The sequence below is a fragment of the Balaenoptera musculus genome, chromosome X (assembly GCF_009873245.2).
Source record: "Balaenoptera musculus isolate JJ_BM4_2016_0621 chromosome X, mBalMus1.pri.v3, whole genome shotgun sequence".
Classification (NCBI taxonomy): Eukaryota; Metazoa; Chordata; class Mammalia; order Artiodactyla; family Balaenopteridae; genus Balaenoptera; species Balaenoptera musculus.
The window spans coordinates 34,976,833-34,989,659 of NC_045806.1; the positions used below are offsets into that span (position 1 = coordinate 34,976,833).

The following is a 12,827-nucleotide window of genomic DNA, read 5'->3' on the forward strand; positions in this document are numbered from 1 at the left end:
TCTATCCCTTTAAGCAAGGTTTGTTTTTTTGTTTTTTTTTTTTGGTTTGTTTTTTTGGTGAAAAAAAAAAAATTGCACGAATCTCACAGACATGCGGCCGCTACACACCTCCACCAAGTATCACGTAAGGCATTCTAAGCAGCGCTTTTAGGTATATTTGTTAACGTACAGTAACGGCAGAGAAATCAAAGCGATTGATAGGTAAATGTCATGCAGTCTTTTAGACATCCTTCGCAATAATTAAAACTTCCGTTATCAGCATTCGAGTGGAGTTCGCTTAAAATCTACAGAATAACTTAAAGTATCCACTTACGTCCCCTTACTGGACACATTTCAAACATTTAAATTATCATAAGCTGCATTAACCAAATCAGCCCGGTGTCCTGCCCTATCATACCCCCGGCCCCCTCCTCTTCACACATTAAAAAAACCTGACAACTGGTCAGGCTCCTGAAATTCGGGTGGGGGGCTCACCTGCAATGCCCGCTGCTCCCGGCTGAGCTGACTGGAGTCTGCGTACAGTTCGGTAGTGACGCACTTGAACCGGTCCCCCACGTAACCAGCGGAGTTTGCGATTCTCTTTGCCAGCTTAGATGGCTTCGGTTTCAGAACTTTGCCATCGGTTGATTCTGCCTCGTCAGCGCCGTCTTTGGTATAGGTGGGGGTGACGTCCACACTCGGTGGGGCACTGCCCACGCAAAATGGTTTGGGATCCTCTTGGGTTTTCCCGAAAGTGACCGCAGAGCCATCGCTCCCCAGGGTCGGCTCCAGGAACGGAGTCGAGACCGGCATCGCCAGGTTCTCCTTGTTGGTTCCCGCTGGAACATTCTCCTTGCTTAAGCCGAAGACTGGCTGGCCCGGAGCCTGTTTGAAAGTATAGGCTTCGTGGAAGTCACTGATGCGCCCCAACTCCTCTCTCAGGGCAATGAAATCCCGGTGTGGCTGTAGGGCCGGGTCAGGCGGGGGTTTGGTGGGCTCGGCACTCTGGCCGACACTCTCAGCTGTGAAGCCGGGTTTGGACACGTTAGCGTCGGTTTTCGCATCTGGCTCTTCCCGGAGAAGGTCTACGTAGACGAGCTTGTCACTCTTGACGACGGTCTTCCCTTGATTCCAGCTGGGGCTGGGCTTTAGGTTCTTGTCCGCGGGGACTTCTGGATGTAACTTGGTGCTGCCAGCTTCCAGCATCTCAGAAAACCGGTTCCGGAGGCTTGGGTCCTCGTAGCGGGTCCTCTCGTGGGACCGGGACCTCCTCTCCGGTTTCTCCTCTTTAGTGATCTCGATGGGCGTGTGAGGTATCAACATGGGATGCACCATGCCCAACCCCAGCGCGTCCTGGTAGGTCACAAACTCCGGCCTGCCCGTGGGTAGCCCATAGGGCAGTCCCGGCTTTGGGGCGAGGTGCCCAGGAAAGAGACTGCCATTGGGCAACAACACCGGGTGAGGGTAGACAGGGCCTTTGCCGTGTAAGGAGAGGGGACTTATCGCAATGCCCTCGGGCGCTGGGTAAGGCAGGTAACTCCTGGGGTAGGGGATTGGTGGGGACCTGAACGCCTCGTTTGGTGAGAGAAATATTGAGCTCGGCGGGAGGCCATTCTCGTTCGCTTTGAAGCTCGGCTCTGGGTTGCTGGCTTTGGCGCCCTTGCTGCCGGTGCCGCCGCTGTGCTTGGCAGGTGTGGTCGGGGGCTGGCCCACGTGCTGGATGACGGACGGCGTGGTATCCACGGAGCTCCTGCTGGTCTTGCTGCCCTCGGTGGTGGCATTTGGGGCCGGCGACGCAGAGGCTGGGCGGCCGGCGCTCGACACCGACCCCGAAACGTTAGTGACCACGGCGTCGGCGGCGCCCATGCGGGGACACGAAGAACTGCGCTGCTGCGGGATGGCCCAGTCCAAGGCCTTGTTTTTCAGCGGCAGGCCTTTGCCATTGTTCTCTTCGTTAGGACTTGGCCCGGGCACCACCCAGGACGAGGGAGCCGTGCTAATGATCTCAGATCTATAGATAGCACAGCCGTTTCCTGGAGGAGATAGAGTTTCTTTCGGAATCTCACTTCCGGAGAGCACTAGGCCGCTTCCAGCTCTGCTGTGAACCAGGACCGTGGGAGCCATCTTTTTCATGTGGTCAGCTTTGGAAGCATCTACATCCACCACTTTAGAGGACAAGTCTAGTGGCTTATCGGTGACGTCTTTGGTAACCGTCTGCTTCTCCAAGAGAGGAGGTGAGCTGCCATCTTTTCTGTCTTGACCTGCTGTTTTCCGGGTGTGCCCGGGAGCTGGCTGGGTGCTTTCGGCTCCTTCTGGAGCCTTTGGATACTTGCTGCTGCAGAGCCTGGCCGCGGGGAACTCGCTGCTGACCGTCATGTATGGCTTCGACAGGGTGACCGAGGGCGAGGTGGAGATCCTGGCATAGTGCTTATGGAATTCGGAGTAGGTGTCCGCAGCGGGCTGGGAGGGAAGGTGGACTCGGGGTGAAGGCCGAGGCGAGGGGGGCAACAGGAGAGCCGTGTCCCCCGGCAGGCCGCCGGTGACCGCCTTGGCAGAGGGCACCCTAGGCTGCTTACTGTTCTGGATGTGGGGATACGAGTGGGAATCGACCGGGTTCCCAGGACTGACGCCCATCTTCCAGGGCAGGCTTTTGTCTGCGCAGTGGACCAGAGGCGGGATGGCTGGTGAGGCCGAAGGCGTCGAGAGTCTCATGGGCGAGGCCAGGGATGACGGGATGTGGGGACTGACGTAGTGAGGTGGCGGCAGGTAGAGAAATCGCTCCCCGTTGGTACAGACCGGAGAATACAGCGGCTGGGCCAGGCCGTAGGACTGCTGAGGTAGCAAGGCCTTGTACATGTTCAGGGAATACTTATTTGGCGAGTCGAGAAAAGGGTAGATGGCTGGCGTGGCCCCCTCCATGTAAGGATTGACCCAGGGCAGCCGCAGGTAACTAGCACCATTGATGTTGAGCGGGCTCTGTTTGTCGCTGGCAGGTCTGTCCAAGCCCAGTGTTTCTGCCGTGGGGACAGCACTTTTTTGTATTCCGGGTGGCGTTTTGTATATAGCACTGAAGCCATTTGGGGGTTTTCCGGAGACAGCGGAGGCCTCCACCGTCTCGGGTGTATTCGGTTTGAACTGCATCTCTGGGTTTCTTTCGGAAGAAAACCCCAGACCTCCTATGGTTGTGGCAGCCTCCCGCCCTTTCTCTGAGCCCAGTCCGCACAAGCTAGAATAGACGATGTTTCCGGGGACACGCAGCCCTTCCCGGATCAGGCCGGTGCGGTCCATGCTCAGCGCTGCCAGGCCATCGATCCGATGGGCCGTGGTCGCGTCCACCTTCACAGAAGAAGAAAATGGGTATTACCGAGGACACGCCTTCAAAGCAGCCCATCCCAAAGAGAAAAGGCGGACTAGCTCAATAGGACATCAGCCTCAACATCTGAGCCAAAAGGGTTAAAAAATAAAGGATTCACAAGGTCTTTGGCCCCCTCCCCGCTTATCCAGAACCCTCCTTTGCCTGCCGTCTCACCTTTGTCCAACTAGTATCCTGAAAGCACGTAAAACGTTGGTCCCTTTAGACTTGAGGCTCCTGCATTAATTTAGTCATCTATTAACTCTGGAAGATCCACCTTCTCAGCAGAAATTCTTTGCTGCAACTGAGGTGATACCAACTCCACTGCTCTCAGAACCACCCTCGTGGGGTACAGAACTCGGACTCACCCTCCCCAGGCCCTGTCGGGTTGGGGCGGGGCGATGTTCACTGTGGTTTTTCCCGGATGTATCGAGGCATTATTTAACATAACAAAAAACCATCTTCAGGGGGACAGTAAGGAATGAAGGACTTGAGCTGTCTCATTTCTAAATCAATAAAGAGGCCATGGGTCAAACTGTAGTTGTGTCTTTTGACTTCCTCTCCCTGGTATCTGAAGACAGCTCTGTTTCATATTTTACTGGGAAGGTAAACCCTAAGGGTCTACTTGGAGGCTACAAATTTATCCAGCTGGGAGCACTGATGTGGCACGTAGCTTTTCGAAGAAAAGGCGGCACGTATCCCACCAGTCACCAGGGGACGAGGACGTAAATGGCGAGCACAGCCAAGAAAGCAAGCCAGGAAGAAATTGGGTGAGGCTTCGTCCTTCGGCCTAGGCTTTCCACTCAGCCCTGCCCTGAAACACCCCGCCCTGCCCCCAAAAGGCCCTTTAATGGTATGCAAATGAATGCACGATTGATTACAGATCACTGATACTCAGCACATCAACAGAAGCCATTAATCTCTTACCACGTTGTGATTCAAGGGATTTTCTTCCCTTAGTTCCAGTCTGGCCTTTGAAGCGTCACCATCGTTTACAGGAATTTTCCTATTTAGAAGGACACACCAACTTCATGAAAGCATTCCTCACTTAATCCATCTTTCATAGATTGCCCCAGAATAGACCAGTTTCTAATAACTCCATTTTTCCAACTGCCCTTAAAAAAAAAAAAAAAAAATCCTCCCTAATGGCCCATATTGAAAGTTGTCCCCAAATGGTGATTCAACCGTACTGGGAAAAACAAAGGAAAGGCAGGGCAACAGGGATGTGAAATCACAAACACGTCCTCGAGTTGGGTAAGGCAGAAATTCTGCACAACCACGTCACCCTCACAATTTTTTCTCTAGAGAGGCCGGGCAGGGCAGTCTGGGCTCTGCTGACCTAGCAGACCCTTATAAGCTCTACCTGAGGACAGGCATGAAGTAATACAATGGCCAAAGCCAAAGGGGGGACCTCAAGGCTGGAGTCTGCGAGCTGGCTACGTCAATCACTTCTGTGTTACCCGTGAGGACAGGCTTTCAAAACTTTTCCCCAAACAAAGTTAGGTACCATGTCCTATGCAACTGGTTTCCATGGTGATAATGAAGCCATATTTGACTGTCTCTATCAAAATTATGGGGGATAGACACTAATATCATACAAATGTCAGCTGCTCCAGGGGAAGCCGCACATCTGTGCCAGGCTGCTGCGGCTGCCCTGGAACTTGTTATCAGAGAGCATCGATAAAGAAAGTGCTTGGTGCCAACTTCCAAATCCCCAGGATAAAATCACTGACAAGCCGCAGAGAAAAGTTTCATCGTTACCCGGAAGAGCAGCTTCAATTATCTACTGCTTAGCTGCCTCTACCTCGCACTCCAAAATTACTGATTAGGAAGCATAACAGAGCTGTCGGGTGACTGAAACCAGGAGCCAGTGGCCTCGCCGAACAGGCGGCGGAGGACCCAGAGAAACCCTGGGCTTCAATGATGTGAAGGGTGGCTATCGCCCCATTTATTACTGAGCAAACTATTTGTTTTAAAAGCACATCGAATGCCGATCCACCTGGGCCCACACTCCTGACATTTAGAGTTAAAGCAGCATATAGACTGGGATTAATTCTCCTTCATAAATATGAAATAATAAATTAAGGACGAAAGTGCACTGAAAGGCCGCTTTAGGGGCTAATCTCTTAAAGGGCGGCAATGCTTCGCTGAGCCAGGTTGCCTGTTAAAACTGTAAATCAAGGGCCGCCAGCTAGGCAGGAGATCTCCCCCCTACCCCCTTTGGGCCCACTCTGGCTGTGAGGACGTGAAGGGAGGGCTCTGCTCAGGAGCCCTGGGGAAGGACCCACGCTCTCCCCAGGCCTCAGCCAGACACGCGCATTTACCTGTCGTCGCTGATCCCACACATGCGGACCCTCTCGCTGTTCATCCAGCTGTGAACGTTCCCATACAGGGGGGTTGCTGAAAGCATGTCGTCTTCTTGGATGGCAGCTTTTCTTCAAGCGTCTAGTCTGTTTAAAACAAAAAGAATCCCAGGAGGTTGAATAAAAAAGGAGCCAAAGAGGGAACAAGAGAAACCCTCCTAGGCAATTCATACAGAATGCACTTGGGAAGGCAGACCCTGCTCCATGTTCTACAGATGGCCAGGAGCAAAGGAACACACCTGAGCCAGAGGTTCAAGGAGAGAGATGGAACTTCCCTGGCAGGAGGCGCTGGGGATGCAGAGAGGGTTCAAGAGCCACAGGCCACACCATTCAAGGTACAGCACATGTCACCCTGCACCTGCCCTTCTCCCTTCCCCTTTCCCAGCCTTTTGGAGAACACACTTGGATTGAAAGCGGACGGTGCTGGATTCCAGGGAGCCCCACATTGATTCTTCTTGGGGCTGAAAGGATTGGGGACGGGGGTGGGGTGTGGTATAAAAGGCACAAACAGTCCGGTGTGGCGGCCCAAACTACGACTCATTTCCACGGCTGCGGCGCGTGTGACTTACAGATGGAGGGTTAAAAAGAGTCAGTGGGCTGGCGAGCCACCCCACCCGAGCCCTAGATTAGATTAAGCCCCAAACCTGGGTGGTTTGGCCTGGGAGCTGCAGAGGGAGGCGGCTGAGTAATTCAATGACGCCTGCTCGCTGGGGACCAGCAATCAGTAGCGAGTGCAGAAGTCGTAGCAGCCCAGGCTGCCGGGCTCGGGCTGGGGATGCAAGTTTCCGGCCCGCGGGGAGCAAGCAGAAGCCACCCGTTCTCCGTCTACCGGGAGGAGGGGGGAGGCTGCCGAGGCAGAGGGGAGAGCCCCGCCCCCTCCTTAACTTCCCGGCCCACCAGCCCCACCCACATCACATTCTAGTTTGCTGCATGAGTGAAGGGTCAGGACAAGCTGCATTTTATTAACAGGATTATCACGGCGCGTGATTTATCCTCGTGCAGGATTTTAATTGCTCTTTGGAGGTTGAGCCGTTTCTTTTGACTGCGCTTCAGCCCCATATCCTGCTGTTAAATGCTGGGTTAATAAGTAGGGGAGCCTTTAATGCCTGGGACCGATGGCCCTAGGCAATTCCCCTGCTCGAAGACTCCCTTGTCCGGGGCGGGGGGGTGGGGGGGGGTGGGGGGGGTGGGCGGGGGAGGTCCCCCGGGAGGGCCCCCCCAGTCACGGCCTCTTTACACAGGACCCAAACCTGAGTGTGAAATCACTGGTGTGCAGCTCATGGGGGAACTTTTCTTTCTCCTCCCTCACACACCCACCCACACAGTTTCCGAAAGCCCAAATGTTCCCTAAGTCGACACATTTCCTTTGTTAGCAGGAAAAAATATGCAAATGCTTGCTTTTACACTTTAGCACACAGAGCTGACTGCCAGGTCGGTTGGGTGGGAGCCACCAGGACTGGGGACTCTTTTTCCGAGAGTGACTAGGGGTGGGGTCGGGGAGCACCTGGGAGACCTGAATCCCAAAGCAAGCCAGGCTATCCCTCTGCATTTCTTTGTCCTAACACAGGCTTTTGTCCACCAGCATCCCCCGTCGGCCCCTATACAGAAGAGAACACCGTCTGTTAATCAAGAGCCGCACGCGCAGACACACAGCGCGTAGTTAGAGCTCAACAATGAAGCTGGAGGAGAGGCAGAGATCTCCCAGTTGGGTCCGGCCTGGTGGGATTCTAGAGAAGCTATTTCTTTAGGAAGCGCCCCTTTCTTTAGACAGACTGGGGCATTTCCAGTGGCTGGCCACAGTGCCCCGAAAAGGTGGACTCAGATGGACTTGGGTATCAAGGAAGGTTCTGTGTGGGGCTCACGGGCTGTCCTTCCGTGTTCCGAACATACAAATCAAGTTGGGGGCAGGCCACCACTAGTGCAGGGCCGACCAGAAGGCACGTTCAGCTAAGTGTCCCCTCCCTAACCCCTGCCGCCCCTTCTAACGAAAGGAAGACCAAAAGGAAGGTGTCCAGGGAGGCCTCATCTAAAAGGTGGAGGAGCAACATTCCTCGGTGCAAGTGTCCTGGCCGTGGCTGCAGCGGGAGGGCCACACCATGCCACCCCCTGGCTGGGTGTCATGATGAAATTTGGACATTACACCAGCAGCCAAAGGGTCACTCCATCAAACCCTTAAGAAAAGGATGAGGGAAGAAGCGTGTGTGCCCTCGAAGCCCCAATCTTCTGGTGCCCCAGTCTTCAAAACTTACACAAGCTTCCTCCTACATGTCTCCTTTAGTTGTCACCTTGGGACAAGGACCTCTGAGCACCTGACTGAGGAAACAGAAAGGCCGCTGCCACAATCATCCTGTTGAGCCCTCTCCCCTCCCCTCAAAAAGGGCCAGCAGCCCCCTTCCCTTGAAAGGGCTTTTCTTTAGAAAGGGCGGCCTGGACTTAGCATGAGAGGGGAATGCAGTTTAGAGACACCTGGGACCACTGGGTGCTTTCAAAGCCTCTCCCCGCCCTTCCAGGTCTTGTCTGGTGGGGTTTTCAATATTAACGCTGCACAGATAAATAACACCCAGTGTCAGGATGAAGTGTTCTTACGTGCACAGGGTCAGATGGAGGGTTGAGGCCCCGAGCGTGGTCGGGTGTCATGGGAGTGGGGGCGGGGGCGGGGGGCTGGCCGTGAAGAAACAAGAGGAGGAGGGGCAAGGCTCAGTATTGGATCCTGCTGACTACACCTACTCACACACACACACACACATACACACACACACACACACACTTATAATCTTTAGCTGCCCCATGAACTTTTTGTGAACTGTTTAAAAGTGGAGGTCTGTTGAACAAACAGCGGCGCCACTGCCAGCCATAATTTCATTGCAACGAGCTAAAGACTTTTAACTCTTCAGGTTCCGGGCCAAAGATGGACCTGAGCGGAAAGGGCCAAGGAGCCAGGGCCCTGCCTGGCATGAGGCCCTTCTCCAGAGTGACAGCCCAAATCCTGGGCAAAGGCCATACTGCTTACGCCCCACCATCACTGAAGAACGGGCCCACCCCCCATCTCTCTGGGATGTAGAACTAACTAAGGGGATCTTGGGCGTAAGGGACACAGAGACAGGGTCAGAGACACAGCCATGCTCACTCCTCTTCTAGAAGCGGCTATTGAAATAGTTGGGGGTCTTTCTTACTTTCTTCTTCTTTTTTTTTAACCTCCGAGGAAAAGTTCTTCAAAAGTGACTTCCCTGACCCTTGGCTGTGGGTCATGGTGCAAGGGGCGAATGACGTGATTTAGATGACAGAGCAGGCGCTTTGCTGCTGTATATAAGAGGCTCATCTGCCCTTATTTCTCAACGACCCCCCCCCCTTTCTTCCACAGGTGGGTGATGCTTCTGGAAGCGCCAAGATGTGTGAAGTCAGTCATGAAAAGCACTTTACAAGCACCAACCTGTTTCCAGTGGGAGCTGCTAAGCTACACCTTGGCTCTGGGTTTTAACCCTTTTTTCCAGCAGTGGAGAGAAGGGGGCAAGGATGTGGGACAGGGATGAAGAGGGAAGGTGGCCAAGAGAAGGGATCAGCTGGGGAGACGGAGGAGCGTCTGGTTTCTGAAGAACAGACCAGGAATTGTGGCGGCTGCTCGCTGAACACCCAGTTCTGGGAGAGACCCGGCTTGCAAAAACGCAGACTCGCCGCGTGGTCTCCGGCTTTCGGTCTGGCCCTAAGGGCAAGCACAGGAGAGCCTGAGTCTCCCTCGACAGACTTGGGCAGTCATCTGGTCCGGGAGCCAAGAGTTATGATTAGCATCCGAGCTTGGCCTGGACACTGGGGAGAAGAGCGTGATTGGCAGAAAGAGGTCAGAGGGACCAAGATTAGGAGCTGTCACCCCAACCTCGGCATCCCTGAGTGAGGGTACCTTGGCCCTCTGTGAAAAGACACGAGGGGGCACACGGGTCCCAAGCTGCACCCACCACCGTTCTGCCGATTCCTGCCATGAAGACACCATTATGGAACGAGGAAAAGGAGAGAACGTTTGTTTTTTTCTTTAAAGGCGACTCCCCTTGGCAGACAACAAACAGGTTGCAAAGGAAGGAGCAGTGGCCGTGAGAGGCTGGCGTGAGTGCAGGGAGGAAGGCAGCACCAGGCCATTCCTGGCACCTCTCCTTTCTCTCCACCCCAGCTCCTCCTGGCACCGGGCCACTTTCCACTGCCTCCGCCCTTGAGGCGGCTGATGGATTGGTTCAAGTCTGCAGAGCACGCTTGTCAAGTGGCAGCGACGAAATGGGAAGCAGCGCCACCAAACCATCCCAACTCCACTCCAATACTAACGGTGCCCCTTCCTAGGGCCTCGCTCTCTAGGCACCCCTTGCCGCATCAGGCACTTATCCAGTTAGTGACCAAGAAGACCTGGACAGGTTTTGGGGAGCTTCCGGCTCAGAAGGCCGGGCAGACGGCAGGGCTCCCAGCCAGCATGCCATGTGCCACGGTCCTCCGTAGGCTGGGGACCTCTTCGGGGAAGGGGTGTCCCTCACTGCATGGGCATGGCTGGTTCTCTGTGGAGGACGCGCGCGCCCGCAGTCACCACAGCCTCCCAGCTCCCACTCTCATCCACGGCGTGTCTCTGGGCAGGTGGCCGGACCTCTTCAACTTTGGCCCCCTCATCTGTAAATATTTGGCACCGTGTTTTCCAGAGGATTAAACTGCACTATGGACTTGAGTTCTGCCTGGCAATAGCTGGTGCAGGCCACATCTAACCCATTAAACAGCATCTGACTCCACTAAACATACTATGTAACAAACAAACCCCAGAATGGCTGCATAGTTTCTTTGCGGCAGAGGGAAGGCTGAGGCAGGGACACAGAGGGGGCCAGGGAGGGGTGACCTTCTGCAGAGTGTGTGGCTTTCATGGAAGCCCAAAGCTCATGGCGCGGGAGCCCTTCCTGGGACTGCTCAAGCGCAGACTGAGTCACACACAGGCACTTCTCTATTGGCGTCAAGGAAGGGAGGGATGAAGAAGTTCCTATTTTAGGACTGGGGGCCGCAAGGAGGTGGGAGATGAGAAAAAGCGGTCCAGGGTGTGCAGCGTTGGGGCAAGTCCTCCTGGGATGTTTTCCCCAGTATGTGTAGCAGTGGGGAGAGGGGGACCCCAAGGATGCCCCCAGGTCGGGGGGAGGGTCGCAGGCTTCCTGGGGTGTGGCTGAAGGAGGTCGCCGACTGGGTCCTGTAGCCGGGCATGGGTGCTGGTGGGGGTGAGGGGGGTGAGGGGGGTGAGGGGGGTGGGAGGGGTGATCCAGCCTGCCCAGGCGCTGTCTCTTGGCACACTCCAAGTCATGGCTGTCGCCGCCTCCAGAGGCGTCCCCACTCACGACCCAAGTTTTGCATTAGTAACAGAGCTGCGGAGCGGGAGTAGGGGTGTGACGGGGTGGGGGACGGGAAACTCACGCGGCCGGCCCTGACCTTTTGAGCAACCAGAACCTTCCCTGCCTCCTCCCAGGGCGCCAGGATAGAGCAGCGAGCCACTCGGGTCAGTTGGGAGTGAACTTGGCCCGCAGCGGCGGCGGCGGCTGCGAGTGGGGGAGGGGCGGCGCCCCCTCCCCCGCCTCAGCCCCGAGCGCAATCGGTCGGCAACAAAGGGATTTTCTCTCCCACCACACACACCCGCGCTGCCGCAGGCTCCTCGCCCCTCCAACGCCAGGTCCCCGCGCGGGGCCGCCCCCCCACACGCACCCCCCGCCCGACCTTCCAGGACCCCCCGCTCTCTCGGCCAGCCCTCGACCCCAGCTCACCCCGCCCGCGCGCTCCTCTGGGCTCCCCCTTCCCAGGCGCCTGCCGCTGAATCTCTGACAAAAAGCAACTTTGGGTGGGCGCACGGAGAACCCAGGAGGTGCGGCGGCGCGCCCCAGGGGAGTGGAGTGGGCCCTGACTGGAGACCGCTCCGGGCCATCGTCCTGCGCTCCCTTCGGCCAGTCTGGAGTGTTCTCTCCGTGGACGCCTCCCTCACCTTCCCCGATTGAAAGATGCAAGCCAGGTGTAGCCAACTGTAAAAGGGGGCTCGGGGGCTTGGGGAGGGGGGCACCAGCAAGGATCGACCGGGAGAGCCGCTGCCAAACCGGGGCTGCCCGCCACACACCCCCTTTCCCAAAAACAGAGCCGTTGCCCCCCATCAGCTCTTGGACCAACCTCAGACACTTCCCCTTCCCCGCACCCCCCGCCCCCCCCCCGACGCCAGGCCTCGGCTTTTTGTTCCTTTCACTTTCTTTCACGGTTGTGCCACACACAACCACGTGTGTATGCAAGAGGGGGCCCCATTTGGAAGCTGGTGTCCCTCAACAGGAGGCAGCAGCCCAGGACAGGAAACCTAGGTTGAATGCAATTAATCAACCTTACTCCTCTCCTCCCCGCCAACCCACCCTCCACACCCCCTCGGGTCTGGTCCCTACAGGCTGGGTTCCCACTTGGAGTCTACACAACCTGGAGGCAAATCCAGAATAAACGATCCGTAGACCACAACTCTAGAGGGGGTGTCACTGCACTGCAGCCTCCATCAGGGCTTTGTAGAAATAAAGTGAACTCACTGCAAACTCCTCCCCCCACAAGGAACAAGCTATACCATAAGGCTATTAACGACAGCTATCATTAGTACACACAGGAAGCACAAAGGAACTTTTTACGAATAAAAGATGCATAAAACACAGGGTCCTGTGATCTGCACCCGGGTTCCCTGCTGATTGTGTGCAGCCTGGGAGTCCTGGGAAGGCTGGGGATGAGGGTCAGGGGAGGACAGGGGCTCCCACTTTCTTTACAAGGAACAATAGGAACCCCACGTCTGTTCATCTTGGAACCCGGAACACCCCAAACAAAGCTGTGGGAAAACTGCGGTAGACGTGGGGGCCCGTGAATTTTTCTAGCCGTTCAGAGCTTAATTACTCCTCCTTGATCCGTGGGACCAGACACGACACCGCCAAGGTTAAAATGCCCCAAACAGCGCCGAGCAGATGTGAGCGAGCTGGCAGACGCGCAAATGAGGCCTGCCTCGGAGCACGATAACAAGTGACTAATACATTGCATATCGTTGAAAGAAAATTATTTTTCTCTAATTTGCATTTGCTTGGGGGGAAAAAAAAGCCAACCAGAGTCCCTCTTCACAAGCACGA

The 12,827-nt window shown here is 55.6% G+C and overlaps 1 protein-coding gene across 9 annotated transcripts in view; it reads right to left on the reverse strand.

The window, feature by feature from the left end:
• The window catches only part of BCOR (BCL6 corepressor), a 114,193-nt gene that overhangs the window by 18,742 nt on the left and 82,624 nt on the right, over positions 1–12,827 (reverse strand). For 6 of the 9 annotated variants that reach the window (XM_036839818.1, XM_036839824.1, XM_036839822.1 and 3 more), the window contains exons 2-4: positions 5,656–5,781; positions 4,259–4,337; positions 475–3,315 (exon numbers count right to left, since the gene is read on the reverse strand). In XM_036839818.1, coding sequence (XP_036695713.1) covers positions 475–3,315; positions 4,259–4,337; positions 5,656–5,741 — 3,006 coding nt within the window. In that variant the 5' untranslated portion in view covers positions 5,742–5,781. Of the gene's footprint in view, positions 1–474; positions 3,316–4,258; positions 4,338–5,655; positions 5,782–6,338; positions 6,360–7,198; positions 7,286–7,943; positions 8,008–12,827 lie in introns of those variants that run through there. The other 3 variants (XM_036839817.1, XM_036839816.1, XM_036839820.1) reach the window with 3 other exon arrangements.